The sequence below is a fragment of the Halictus rubicundus genome, chromosome 1, assembly GCF_050948215.1.
Source record: "Halictus rubicundus isolate RS-2024b chromosome 1, iyHalRubi1_principal, whole genome shotgun sequence".
NCBI lineage: Eukaryota > Metazoa > Arthropoda > Insecta > Hymenoptera > Halictidae > Halictus > Halictus rubicundus.
Window position 1 is genome coordinate 21,277,668 of NC_135149.1, and position 15,129 is coordinate 21,292,796.

Sequence of the window (15,129 nt, forward strand, 5' to 3'; positions counted from 1 at the left end):
GCTATCTTCAAACTTAGGAGCTGTCGCGTAGATTGTTGGAACAATTGAATAAACTAATAGAGATCAGAAAAATAAACAAGGGGAACAGGAATGGCTTGGATGGCTAGGTCGTGGCGATTAACGGACAATTTGTCGTAATCACTCGAGCCAGCTAATCCCACGAACCTAATTCCCGGGTGGCTTGTTGTCGTGCCGTTAATAAAGGTGTTTCTCTCGAGGCCCGGCTGAAAAAGTTCTCAAGGAAGTCAGCGAGCTCGCGAGGCGCGCGCAGGCACTTGAGATGATTTCATTATGCCGCGGTTTATAATTAGCATCCACGGTTATCCCGGAGGAAGAAGTACGGGTCTTCCTAATGAGCCCGGGGCCCTGTGGAAGTTGTCGCTTCCGTGGAACGACCTTCGCCGATCGGTGAAATCGACGATCGACTTCGAGATCGACCGAGTCAAAAATCTTGGGACTTCCGAGAACACGCGTTTAGCTCGTTTGAACGAGGATTTCGAGAAGAGTCGGTTTCGTCGGCGATTAACGGGACTCCGGATCGGTAAACGAGCGGCGTACGCGATCGTTATCGCCCCGACACAAACGGAAAAAACAATCGAGCCTCTAGACACATCCCACTCTCGCGCGAATCCTAATCGGGCGATTCTCTCCGCAGCCGTCTTCCAGTTTATTTATTTACCGGGCGACCTCTCTGCGCCTATGAGTTTAGAATTGGAAATGAGGAGTCAGGCAAATTCACCGCGGTTGAATTCACCGGAGTCGGCTCACGGTTCATCGTCGGGCTAATTGCGGCGTAAATGAGGCAATTAATGGGGTACTCGTTTCGATGCTCGTTGAATCGAACGAGATTTTATTTAGATATTGCTGCGGGAGGAGCTCGAGGGATTTAAGGTGGGCCCGGCACAATGGCAGCCTAATTGACAAGTAAATCGGACGAGGACCAGACAGTTATCCATCCAGGTAACGTCGCCGAGTATTAGCCACGATCCGGTCGCCAGATAGGCGTGGATCCATCGGATAACGCGTTGCCGGAAACGTTGTTCCGTGCGATCGCTTTAATTATCGAATATTTGCGAGGCAGCCGCGGAGGAACGGGCCCAATTAGCCCGTAACCGCGACGGTCGTTACCAAGCGAAACGATTTCTCGTTCGCGAACGTAATCGGTATCGGTACGGCTCGTTACGAAATCCATGGACACTTTCACCTGGAAGGACCCGCCGCGATGCCGTGGCTCGTCCAGGTGCCGTACGAACATGCACGAGCGTTCACGAACTGACACGAACGGCACTCTGCATGGTACTCGATTTTTCTCATGAATGGGAGAATCGTAGAAAAAAAGCACAGGCACCTAAATTCAAAATTTTTGCTTCATTTGGTCTGGAAGTGTCTCTTGCTTGCGACCGGCTCAATGAAAATTTTCTTCATTATTCACTAAAATTATTAGGCAAAGATATTAATACCTGCGTAGTTCCTGTATCTTGAAATTGGTGCGTATTTGTTTTGCATAAACATCCGCAGTCTAGTCACAGTTTGATTTTTAGAAGTGACGTAAATTGAACTAGCTTGTACTGCAAGTGGTATTGATTACTGTGTGATTTTTTAGGAGGCTCGGCTTAGGCGACGCGCGTACGTCGCGGCTGCAGACATCCGTTGGTCTGGGCCTGCAAAGCCCCAAGGCTGTTCAGCCATCGGTCGAATAAATTTATGCGAGTCCCCCTCCGCCGACAGAGGCCTCGCCTCGCTTTGGTTTCGTTGACCCGGCTGCTCCGCGGGGTAATGCAATAATTAATTATCGATCGAACGCCAACAGCCGTAAATCATCGGTCTCCTCTATACTCGCCGGGGCCCCGTACCCATTGATTTCCAATTATTTATTCCGGTTCGTGGCTCGACCACGGCGCCGGCTGCGACGCGCACCGGAAAGCTATAAATAGAAGTAAAAAAAAGTGACTATACTCCGTCGGTAGATTTCCAAGGGAAGATTTCACCTGGTAAACAGACAACGCGACGACGACCAGTTCTCCAGGTTTGCCGAACGCGTTTGCACAGTCCACTTTGGACTCTGACTCACGACCGGCCTTCTCTCGAACACGCACGCCCACGTACTATACTCTTTCTCTTTCCCTTGTTCGCTGGGATTAAGGATCCTAAGAAGGATCCGCGAGGATAATCAATTCCACGGGCATCGTAAATCGATGGGGAAATATTGGATCAGCCATTGGGGCCCTAAAGGTCAAATTATACCAGGCAGGTCAGGCGCTGAGGGTATATAAACGCTAAACACAAAAACAGGGTTAACAAATTCTGTCGGCAGTGTTTGGTATAATCTGACCCTAAAACGGCGGCTTGTTAATACTGGAGCAGAGGGGGCCAACCTCCCTTCGCAACGGCCCGCCCATCGATCCTCGGGATCGATCCGTTTAGTAGTCAGACCGAGCACAAATGAGCTCTTTAATGCTAAAGTGGTGCAAGTCAATGTTTATCTGTTTGGCTTAACACCACATCTTTAATCGTTATTAACACTGAACCTATCGCGGCCGGTCAAATCGACCTTTCCACACTTCTGAAAGTATGTATACAATGTACTCTTCAGTATTTATTTCTCGTTTTATGTTTCTTTTACCAAGAAATATATGTAGTCTGCTCTACCTACGGCAGCCGGTCAGTTTGACCGCACGAGATAATATGGTGTTTACTTTTCTAAACTTAAACAATCAGTATAAAAGAAAGGCTATTGTCAATGTGGCATGGCCGACTCAAAATAAATGAGCCGCCTTATTGAATGAGACGCTATCAATACATCTAAACCGCAAACGTGAACGACACAATACAAAATGAAATTATATAAAAATAAATTTGCATTTTCATTTTATAGAAGTTGTTCGTCTGCTAATTCATTCAGCAACAAATTCACTATTATCTACGTTTAACACTAAACCTATCACGGTCAAAATTACCGGTTTTCATAGGAAATTACTGAATTGACTTCTTTATTTAAGCACATATTATAATGAAAATCGTACAAAGTTTAAGTAAAGTCAATCTTCTGCCTTCTATAAGACGTGTCACTTTTATATGTTTTGTGCTTGGTAGGTTTAGTGTTACTTTAGTATTACTTTTTTTAAAGACCGGTCATTTTGAGCGCGAACGGTAGGAATACAAGAAGTGTCGGTAGGTTTAGTGTTGAATAAAATCATCGTAATTCTAGCGCGGCTTGCACGAGATAAACGTAATATCCTTCGATACTATTGTGTTTCATGGAACTTAATTCCTCATTATCCTAACTGTTTCGACACCAATTCTCCCCACCGACTACTCAGCGGAGATTAACCGGCAATTGAGATTGTTCGGCGAACAGAATTCGGTAAGTCCCAAAACCAGTTATTTCGAGGGATCCAGTAGACCAGAGCAGTGATCCCGCAGAGTTTCGATTGCTGGGATCGCAAACATCCTTTCGGCAGATTTACGATCGAGCTGAAGCATGGGGAAGAATTCGGAGGAACCGTCGAGTCTGCGAAGGGCCGAAAGGAGCCTGATGCAGCAGACTAGGATCGAGGCAGGCGCTCACGTGCGCGCCGTTAAAAAGATATTGCCCCGTTCCGCGTCGACGTCCGGCCCCGTGGGCCCTGTGTGTGTCGGTGTGGTTCGAACTCTCCCGCCGGGGCCCCGTCAGTGTCTCTCTGGTTCTCGCACGGAGAACATCTTCGGCTCGGTCGCTCGTTCCTTGCCCCTCCGTTTCTCGTCGTGGACAGACGGAGAAACCACCACGGTACAGTGAGAACCGCGCAAGGACGATCATCGTCGCGAGTAGGGTCCTCCGTGGAGGTCGCCATTTTAACACCGTCTCAATGAGACTGTTTCGCGGTTGAACCGAAAAATCTCCGTTCCTCTTCCTCCCTTCTCCCTCCCTTCTAATCCTTCTCCTCGCCTTTTTTTCGCCTTGGTTCCCCGCGCAGTCGAGTGATCGCGATCGAGTGGATCGGTCATGGAGTCTGGATCATCATGCTGGAGGCTGCTGCTCTGCTGGATATGTGCGCTCGCTGCGGCTCGTGCGAACGGTGAGTCCCTTCCACCAGGTCCTCGACGATGATTCCCGGACTCCAAGAGCGAAAAGAAACAGGATGGAATTCGGCTGAAGCAGTGTTTTGCTGGGAGACACCAGGAAAGTCTTGAACAGACTCTCCGAACCGGCCACTGTGGAGAGAATGCACAAGAATGCACTCTACTGCGATCGCTTAGCCATTGAACCTTTGAATCTTCACACGGTGCGAAACAGAGCTTCGTTTATGGTTCCTCGAACGTTCCATATACTCTTTCTACGATTCCGAGTGAATTTTGAAGTGCTCTTAAATCGAGATTCTTCTTGTTGAGATAATGAAAGAGTCGCAGCAACATTGTACAAGCCGTGGAACGTGATAAGTTGAGTGTGAAGAGCTCCGTTAAGAGGAAACGTGGAATGATACGTTCGCTGACTTTCAATTTGGTTTATGGTCGCTCAGGTGTTTCGTTTTCCATTCCCGCAGCTCAGGACGAATGTTAACACTGTACGGACCGATCGCGGGTATACTCGTGTTTTCATGTTGGAATATCGTCGAGACAAAGCTTGAAAGCGGTACAGGTTTCTCATCGAGGTGTTCTTACCTATCTTAGTCCATCTTAGTTCATTTTGTATTCATATGCGGAAAAGATTAGAATTGCACTGGCTGGTTCTGCGCCAAAATTTTCGGCTCGTAAAGTATGGCAAGCAGTCGTCTAGCTTACGTCATCTTGATTTCGGAATGATTTTTCGTGGTTTAGTGCAGTAACGCTGGTTTCTGGTCGCTCAGGTGTCTCGGTTTCCTTTCGCGCAGCCCGCAACGACACGAATATTAAAACAAGTCGTCCTGGTTGGACTGGGAGTTGCTTTGTGCGGTTTGGAGACTCTCGTTGCCTGAATTTCGAGGTTCTCGAAGCGTCACGTGGACGCGGATGCGCGGCTCAAGGCCGACAGACGTTCACTCGCCAGAGATCACCGCGACTCGCTTCCCGATCTCACGGATCTCGCGTTCTACCTGTTTCCCGGAATCCCGGGCTGCTCTCCCGGCTCCCGGAAAATCGTGCGAACCGCGGACAGAACGCCGGCTATTCTAGGTTCGCGACGCTTAGGGTAATTGCGGGCTCTTTTGTTGCCGGGTTGACGGGGAATCATGCTGCCACCATCCGCCGCCTAGAATTCGCTTGGCCGCCGACGATTACTCGCGAGGTGCCACATTCCGCGTTAATCCTTTCTACACGATTTTTGTTTTTCCTTTCTCTTCCTTTGTCTTCGTAGTTGCCTGGAAAAGCGGTTGCTTTGCAATTGAAAATAATTTCAGCGTGTCCGATATATTATTTTCAGCTGTATACACAATTTTTTGAAGAAAAGAAATGTACTTGGCTCCTGCGACTTACAATTGACGAAGAAAATTTTGATTTTCCATGAAGATCCGCGGTCCACTCACGATTGACTTCCACCTTCTAATCCATTGTTTCTTCTATTGTTTCATTGTCCCTTCTCGCATCTTTGTTTGCACTGTAAATCTTTCCGTCGGAATACTCAATTCTGGTAATTAGTTCTCTAACAAGTTGGCCCCTTGCAATTTACTCTACGCATAAATAGAACTTCTTTGTCGTTCTGGTAGGATCGTAGAAAAGATTATTTCTATCGTTTGAATATACAACGGCTCTACAACAAATTCTAGAGCAAGGAGCCATATCGTAGGAGCAACATAAATAAACATGTCGACAATTCAACGGGGAGGAATGTTCGCGCGAATTTGATCGAGAAGGTAGATTTGGGTTGTTGCTCCGGGATCCAGGTGCATCTGATTGACACCAGAGGTGAACCACGGAGCGGAATCGTTGCGCAGCGCTTTCGCAAACGGAAAAGGAGGGATTGCGTAAGGGGTCTAATAATAGCGCGCGAAAGCCTCGAGACCGGTGCAATTTAATCGCGAACAATAACGCAGATGAATCACACGATCCCCGCGAATCTCGGTTGTTCCAGCGGCCATTGCGTCACCGTGCTCTCCGAACAAAGCCGTCCTTTTCGGGCTCGAGAGACAAAAATGGCAGTTTCGATTGCGCGTAGAATTAGTCAGAAGCCCGTCTCACGCTCCTCGGTAGAAGGAGAGAACGAACGGAAAAGAGAAGGACAGGATCTATAGAGAAGGCGCGCTTTGATCCAGCCGTGCGTCGTTTTTGCGGAATCGAATGGAAGACATATTGTTCCTTATTGCTTTCTCGCAGCGAATCGCTTTTTCGAGTTAATTCCTCGGCGCGGCTTAATGGCCACGATCCACCGGCGCACGATCGACCGCGATCGATTTTCTTCCTGCGTTTCTCGGTGCGCCGACGCTGAGAACTCGCGGAGAAATTGATTATCCGACTGTGAAGGGCCCGTGTAATCGAGAAGGGCATTCGTGGGGGGTGCTGGGAGCTTGGACCCCCGCGATCTCAATGAAATTCGGACGATTGATGGATCTATATGGACTCACAATAGGTATCGACGTAATGGCAACCTTTGATGACCTGCAATTTTTAAGAAAAACTTGTTCAGCGGTTGTAGAAAGCCATTGGTAACCCGTTAAGCGACTTAGTGGTCTTTGAGGGCTCGTGAGAAGCCATTTCTTTTGAGGTCTTAGCAGTCTAAAGAGATTCTGTTATCCGTGTAAACCCAGCAAAAAGATAGGACTTTTCGAAAACCATTCTACAATCGTCTAAAATTAAATCTTTTAAATAGCTGACGCTACAATTGATATTTAAATTGTATTAAAACGAAAGATGCCTAAAGAACGTCCTACAATTGCAACGAGTCCTTCCATAGCATTAGAAACAGGATAAAAAGGATAAACACAGATATAGATACAGATTGCGTCCCGGAGCACTGCCCAGACTCTATGGAAATCGAGAGCATCGGCGCCACGCCCACTCAAGGCTGGCCACGCCTACTTTGCACATAGAGAGTAAGATATACGATCTTCTGTCACCATCGATGAAAGATCGAGAATCTTTTCGTCCTCGGACAACATTGGCCCTGAATCGTTGCCCCCAGGGACTACGTAGAACATCTCGGTGCTACTTTGCTTGTTGTTTATTGCTCCTGGAACAAGCTACAGCGCTGCCAGGCCAAAGAACCCTTGCTCTTCCATGCAGCGGACCCTCCAGTCATGTGAATACAATTTTCCTCAGTTCAGAGTAGATAGAACAAGCTTGATAGCTGATTTTCATGTCAATTTCTTTGGAATTTCTATCTGGACCGTTTCCGGGGCCACGTTTACTGCTTCCGGAGCAACCTGGAACGTTCCCAGGGCAAGGAACCCTCGTTCCTCGACGGAGAGAGGCTCCTAGAGTCATTAGGGCCAGTGGCGTCATTCGAAAACAGTTTTCCCCGATCCGTGTTCGTCGGGGCCAGAGGCGGAGCTGGTTTTCGTGTCGATCCTCCCCGGCATTCCTCGGTTCGGATTCCTTGCACGTGGGCAGTAGAATCGAGGAAAGAGAAGGTGAAATTCGAGCTAACTTGTTCACTCTCGTTGCCGTGCGTGTGTTTCGTCTTCCCCGTGGAACGCTTACGGAACCTACGAGAGAAGGTAACTGTTAGGACGCTCTAAGAGCTGGAATTATAGAGCCCCGACTCCGGTACTTTTATTTCCCCCGGTGGGTGGGGAAACAGAATGCACGTTGCGCGCGTGTGTGCGCGCGACTCGTATACGTGTGCATCCTCCTTATCGTCGTGAGAGAGGACTAAAAGGGGGGTGGAGCTGCGGACAGCCGGCTACCTCGATAAAGATACAAGCCGCGCCGTCGATTTCAGGCGACGACGAACAAAACTGGAATGGCCGTGGTGCACGGCCCGCAACACTGTAGAAAATCGCATCGATCCGATGGATCTCTCTTGATTTTCTCTCTCTCTCTCTCTCTCTCTCTCTCTCTCTTTCTTCGTACAACCCTGTGTTCAACAGCGGGGCCGCGCCGGGGGAAATGAAAAACGCCCGGAGATCGAGCGTGACGCAAGAAACGCGTTCAATCACGGAATAAATCGAGCCGGAGCCCCGATTAAAATCAACCGGGCAGCCCGCACAGCTCCGTGGCGGGAGATAAAACGCTCGGGCAACTCGCGGTTTCACGCGAAAACCCCCTTTCTGAAACGCACGAAGATTCTCCTTGCGTAATTGAGTTATCGTGCTGGAAACGCAATTTTGTTAATGCGAATCAGAGAGAGGATACTCTCCTCTGGTTCTTGCTTTCGAGTGCTTCATCTCCGCTCGTACCCATTTCTCTCTGCCAGATTGTACACGCACGCGTTGATACCTGCCACTTTGTGTCCAAGGAATCTTCAACATCGTCTCTGGGAATCATGCTGTAATTGAATTTGAGGTCTTCCTTCTCGAGCCAGCTTCGAAACAGACACTTTCAGGTGTTGCTTTACCACCTGCCCTGTAATATTGAAACAAAATTTATCAATTTCGAATATTATTCCTTCTCGCCGAGGGGTCATCGATGTTTTTGGGTCTTATCTCGTAGAAAATGTATTTGTCTCTTTGTTGTTTTTTTTTTTTTACAAAATCGCGGGGGAATAGTTAAGAGAGGAAAGAAACGTCGGATGATAATGGATGCGTCCGAGTAAGAGGAAGAACAATAATATTCTCGCGAGTCGAGGATCCACGCAGAGCAAAGCCGGCAGGCTCTCGTATCTCGTGCGTTTCGCGATCCGCAGAAACACGTGGCTAGGAATGAGGAATAACGAGAGTACCAAGGGTCGGTCAGTGACGTATCCGAGGAGCTGGAGGCCCCGCACGTTGCGCACACGCGTCTCTTCTCGCCGCTACCGAGCGATTATGGCGATGGAATGGTCGGGTGGCTTGCGTGACGCGTCTCACTGTCCCGGGGCGTTATTAACTCGCTATCATTTCGGCGTTACGAGTCGTGCGGCGAAGATTTACGGTCGTCCGAACCTGTCCGGTCGCTGATCGTGCTCTCGACATTGTACAGAAGGAAAAGAAAGAAAAACGCGACAGGATTCGCGTGAGCGTCGGAGTTCTCGGACAACGGCCGTCTGGCCCGATAATTCCGAACAATCGAAGGCGGAAGGAACAAGTCTCAATTTATTAACCTCTTACGGTCAGCGTGTCTGGGCGAGGACTTCGCTCTGGCAGGGTCGATGAGTCCTCGCAATGATACTAGTCTACCAGGTCCAATTTAGTCTGTCTGGAAAACGATTTTATCGTGATGAGTTTAATTGGCATTCTGTGTTCACAAAGAATTTATTCTAGCAAGTCTGATGGTTAATCTGTGCGTAGAACGATTCTACTCTACAAGGTAAACATTTTAAAAATACATGTTGTAGATTCTGAAGATTTGTAAGAAGAATGTATAAATTGACGCAGATCTGCAAAACGTGTTTTAAAAATTTCTAATGCAGGCCCACATAACAGAGTTGTAAAAAGTAACTTTCAGAAATCTTTTTTCACTTCGCGTACTGAAACAAATGTTCTAACTTCTAAAAAAGAATCCAAGTGGTATGGTCCGATATGAAAAAAGTTCTGGTCTTTTTAAAAGTGTCGGAATATTATTGCCAGTGACTGTATACGCAGTGCAAATGCACTCCCCCTGCTGGAACGAAGCTGGAGAACGTACGCAGGGCAAAGGGTGTTAAGTCCATCGACTGGTAGCAATTCTGGATTTCTCAGGCCCGCAGAGTGAGCAGCAGAGTGAGTCACCGACTCGAGCGAGCAGCTTTCTCGACGCGGAGGTCGCCGGGCATTTAATTGCAAGGCATCGCCTCGCCGACCACTCTTGTATGCAAAACAAGCATTCGCGGAAAAGTGAATAGAGTGGGTGTCTTGGCCAGTGTCGTAGCCGTTTCTCCGCGAAACCCGAGGCTTCGTGGAACCACGTCCAAAAAAGAAAAAAGAAAAAAGAAAAAAGAAAAACTAAAAAGACGGGTCCGTTTCAGGCGAAACGTCTCCGCTGGAGCGATTCGAAACGAAAAAAGGGATGAAAAAGGGAAAAAGGGGAACGGTGCAACGCGTCGGCCCTGAACAAGGAGGACTCCGAGAATGCGAGTGTGTTCGCAGGAATGGGAATCGGATGGTGGGAGTGAGAGTGGGAGTGAGGAATCGACTGGGAGAGGCCATAGGAAAACCGGTTGCCAATCTGCGCCGAGGACGTTGGACATCGCAGAGAGAAAGAGAGAAAGAAAGAGACGCGGGAGAAAACGCCAAAAAAGAGCGGCACTCCGGTTTTCAGCAAACCTAACCCAGACCTATCCACCCAGGCCCATTTTCATTCATTTTTGCTCGGGACCACACCGGGAATCTGCGGGGAGAAGTAATTGGCGTGTTGCGGGGCTTGGACGAGCTCCGAGGAAATTCAGAGCGCAAAATAGAGGTACGCGAGGATCGTTAAACGGAGCGGGGCTGTTGGAAAAATTCGAACGATCCTTGTTGTCGATCGACATTGAAATTGAGACCATACCCTTGCCTCGGAGGTCTCGCGTATTCTGCATCCAGCGAATAACCACTGTAATCAAACTATGATGGCCAGACTTGAATGTAAAACACGAATTTTCCGTCGAAATAATAGGAATCACAATTAGTGCCGGTGGTAAAATCGCTCGCAAAATCGTTAATACTGCAAGGATTTTTCTTTTTTAACAGCTTTAGTGCCATACGGTAGCAAATTTGGATTTTAAGATCTGCAAAATGGAGGGTGCAGTTTCTAGAGCTTAACTTTTCGATTTTTATTTAATTCAATAAATTATTTTCGTGGAATTTTTTAGCCTGCTGAATGGGCACTCGAAGTGTTCAGTGTGCTCTTCTGCACGCGTAATGATTCTGACTTATACTCTTCTGCTCGACCACCAGAGAATTATCACCTGTAAACTCATCAGGCACACCGTTAGCTCGAGAAATCGAAAAGATAGGGAACGAGATAAAGTCACAATACCGCTATTCATACTTCATCGTGCATAAAAAATTTGTATAGTATATTGCACATTCGTACGAAGAAAACAGTCATTGTAAACGCAGGAATAATACCGAGAAAATTCTTTTAAAGAAAGTACAGTACAGTGAAAGATCCTCTGCAGTATAAATAGACTTGTAATAGTGTAACAAAGACAACCTTTTAATCTCTTGTCTTGAAACATCGCATTACACTCGCAATGAAGATTCCAAACACTGCTAAACAAGTGCGTTATTAATTTCTAGATCACAGTGCTAGCGATTAATTCGTCAGAGAAGCAATCAACAGTAAAGAATGGAGTATTTCCATTGTGTTTAGACTAGAAATGAAGATAGGAGAAGGAATAACGCAGGATTGCAACTCCCGATAGACTCGGACTGTTTATCCACGCCATCACCAGAGACAAATACCTAAATCTAGTATTCACGTACTCGTGTGCACAACCTGAGCACTAGCAAGTTAAACCCAGCTCGGAAAATTGCGCGAATCGATCCTCGATCTGCACGGAAACCCAGTTACCGGTCGATCGATCACTGCAGCCATCGATTTGGTCGTGAAAACGATAGCAATCGGGTTTCTCCTGCAGGAATCTCCCGGTTCGATGATTAATAAGTCGCGATGCGTTCGAACGGATGATAAAGACAGAGATTACGGCGTCCCGCGTGTTTGACGTAACGGATCTACTTTTTCCAGACCGATCGATCCAGATACGCTCGATCTAGTCTTTTCCCACTTTTTCCCAGACGAGGTAACTGGGTCTCGTTCGATGATCCATGACGCGTTTTTCTAACCTCCTCCCTGCCGTCATCGACGACAAACACAGCTAGAAAAATCCTCGGCGTTGATGGCCAATATAGCATAAGTCGCCGCATCATCTCTGCAGGAAACAGTCATCCAGAGGTCTTGCTCCCTGACACAGAAGTTTTCGCGCGCGCGAACGGTCGCACGTCGGCGAACGAACACGAGCGTCGTCCCCGTGGCCGTTCTTCGTCGCCAGTTTAACGATCCGCGCCGGCGTTGCCTAAGTTATTCCCTCGTAAAACTTATTCACCGTGGAAACGCTTTGCAATAAAAAGCCGCAGTTAAAATCCCCGAAGACAGGGGGCAGCTTCTTAAACGGTGAATCCGCCGCGTGTGTCCCTAAACGGGGAGACCGTTTCAACCAAACCGACCACAAGTTGCTACAACTGTAATGCGCATTTCTTTTTCTACACTACGTTATCAACATTTTCCTCAGTTGTATGTTTTTCGCGTCTAACGGGTTGTGGACGTCGAAACAAATAATGGTGGTAAATCTTCATTACGCGGATAACGCTGTCGGAATTTTACGCTTTGGCTAGGTGTCTTCGACTTGTCTCGTTTGATTCCAGGAACACCGTTGCGGCGATCGTTGCACTTCTGAAGATTCTTTTGTTCGTTTAGTATTCGGCATTAGGTGAAATGTCTTGAAATGGAACAATTGCAGAAAGATTCTAGTTTGGCGTGTCCAGTGTTCGCGAGAAGTGGAATTGGTTGGTAGTGGTCAGACGCGTCAGAAATAGCAGACCCGGGACAAGATGCTTATCGCCAGAAGTGAATACTCGTTTGATTCCAGGAACACCGTTGCGGCGATCGTTGCACTTCTGCAGATTCTTTTGTTCGTTTAGTATTTGGCATTAGGTGAAATTTCTTGAAATGTAACAATTGCAGAAAGATTCTAGTTTGGCGTGTCCAGCGTTCGCGAGAAGTGGAATTGGTTGGTAGTGGTCAGACGCGTCAGGAATAGCAGACCCGGGACAGAATGCTTATTGCTAGAAGTGAATATCAAGAGATGTCCTGTCGGACCATGAAGAGCGTTATCCTGGCCGAGGCTAGAGGCTCTGTTTGACTGGTTCCCGTGGATTTCTGCGTCTCTGTCGTTCACAGGACTGTTCCCAAAGCCAAATATGGCGGATACCGGTCGGACCACTCGCGTTGCACGCGTGTTGCCGTAGTCCGGTCCTGCGTGGGCACGCGTGCCTGTGCGTGTGGAGACGAAGAACAGACGGGAGCAGCACCCACGGGCGAATTCCTTCGGTTCGATGCCGTATAAGCTTCCCTCGGCGAGGATGTATCTCGCCGTAAAAATCGCCCACCGGTACTGCGCCTCCGTTTTAGGCGGCGAGTGTCTCTTCTTGCCACGTCTGCTTCCCCGAGCCGTACGCGTCGATTGACACGTAAATAACGCGTCTCCACCTCGAGTTCGAGGTAAACGAAACTGGTCGGAGACCTCTGTCTCTCTCTCTCTCTCTCTCTCTCTCTCTCCGCGCTCCTTCGATTATTTTTCCTTTCGATCAGATTTTTTCCCGGTCTATACCGAGAACGCCATGGTCTTCTCCGCTTTAGGGCATTTCACCGACGGCGCAGCCGGTTGCAACGATTTTTGTCACCGCCGGCTATAAAAGTGAAACGCATTAGGCCAGTTCGGTAGTTCAGCTCCAAGGATTACCCACCTACCGGATCTACGCATGTGGGACGTAATTTCCAGTTGGTCTCGCGTCGCCTACAAAGTAGCAATCTCGGGGGAACGGCGCGCAATCTAGCTAAAAGCCACTCGTTTTGTTTTTCGCTTCCAGCTCAGGGACACGCAGGACAACGTCCCTCGATTTTTTTTTTCTAACCTACACGTCGACGCTTCCCGTCGATCTTTTTTCAGGAGCGTCCGGTTCGAACCGAACCGCTCGTTTCCAGGATCGATAATGATCGGTCGATCACCGGGAGCACTGTGCGCGCGCGGGCATGCTTCATCATCGAGCGGGCCGGTCGCGGTCGCGTGATCGTCGATCATTCTCGCGGCCTCAAAATCACTAGTCATCCCCAATTCATTACGGAGACCGTTCCCATTGACCTCGCGAAACGGAACTCTTCGAATTTATGAAACAACGGGCTTCTGTTCGATCCTGCAAAACAGCGGTCTCATAGGGAATATACAGGGTGTTCGCGATAATTTGTACCAGCGTTTTTTTTTTTATAAAAGGTAAACATTAGAAATACCGAAGGGGAGATAGTTGTAGTATATTTTACTTTTACTTTTATATTTTACAAAGGTGGCTTTCATTTTTTTAAATGGAATGCTACATATTTGTTTACGTCAAATGAAAACGAACCTTGAGACGAGTTCAACCGTGTAGTATACTATGGTCATCAGGCTCATACAACAGCAGAAATAAAAGAAAACATAACATGTGAAAACATAACAATTTAACATTTGGTAATATTGTATTTACTAGTATATTGTAGTGATAAGACTACATCTCGTGTTCAATGTGACTTCCGCTGATTGCGTGAATGTTTGTGTTTTGAAAAGACAAGCTTATTCCTTTAGTTTCACTACAGTTGTGCGAAACAACCGGCCAAACCATACGTTATCATTATGTATCGTTATTCTACGCATCTACGTCATCAAAATAAGAAGCAAAGTAAACTAGTGTACGGAGAAAGATATCCACATGTTTCTAGAAAAATATTAAAAATACAAAAAATTGAGATACGCTATCATATTGCTAGTAAAATATACCACAACTATCTCCTCTTCGGTTTTTTTATAATGTTTACCTTTTACCAAAAAAAAAAAAAAACGCTGGTATAAATTATCGCGATCACCCTGTATACATATAGTCATTGTCAATGAAGTACGCGATACATTCGTAGTTGTACTCTATAGATTTACACAAATATTTATAGAAGAAGATTGGAACAAACCGAACCATCGTCTCCGCAGTGCCCAAAAATGTCTACTATCTGAGGACTCTGTTCCTTCCTCTGTTTATAGCATTTTAACCCTTTACACTCGAATGGCGGCGTCACCAAAAATTGTCATATTATTCAGAATATTTTTCACAATTCCAAGTATGTTTGCATCTTATGAATTGCTAAAGATTTAAGTATTGCACAACTAAGTTGAATCAATTTCATATCGATAAAATGAAGAAAATCACGCAGAATGAAAATATTTTAGGTTGTTAAAAGCCTAAAGGAGTTAAAGAAATTGCGATGTAGTCATCGATGTAGTCTTAAATCAGCATCCAGTATAGCCGCAACCTTGGGACCGAGCGTTCCCCGTACGCGTTATGACACTAGCCTCGTGAACGCGGCGCAATTATCAGCATCGTTAGTCGCGTTCGTTAA

At 47.1% G+C, this 15,129-nt stretch overlaps 1 protein-coding gene across 1 annotated transcript in view; it reads left to right on the forward strand.

Moving 5' to 3' along the window:
• The first annotated feature begins 3,639 nt into the window (after positions 1-3,639).
• Positions 3,640-15,129, forward strand: part of Qsm (Zona pelucida superfamily protein qsm) — a 34,395-nt gene continuing 22,905 nt past the window's right edge. The window contains exon 1 of the mRNA XM_076793606.1: positions 3,640-4,058. Within this exon, the coding sequence (XP_076649721.1) occupies positions 3,986-4,058 (73 nt within the window). The 5' untranslated portion in view covers positions 3,640-3,985. The remainder of the gene's footprint in view (positions 4,059-15,129) is intronic.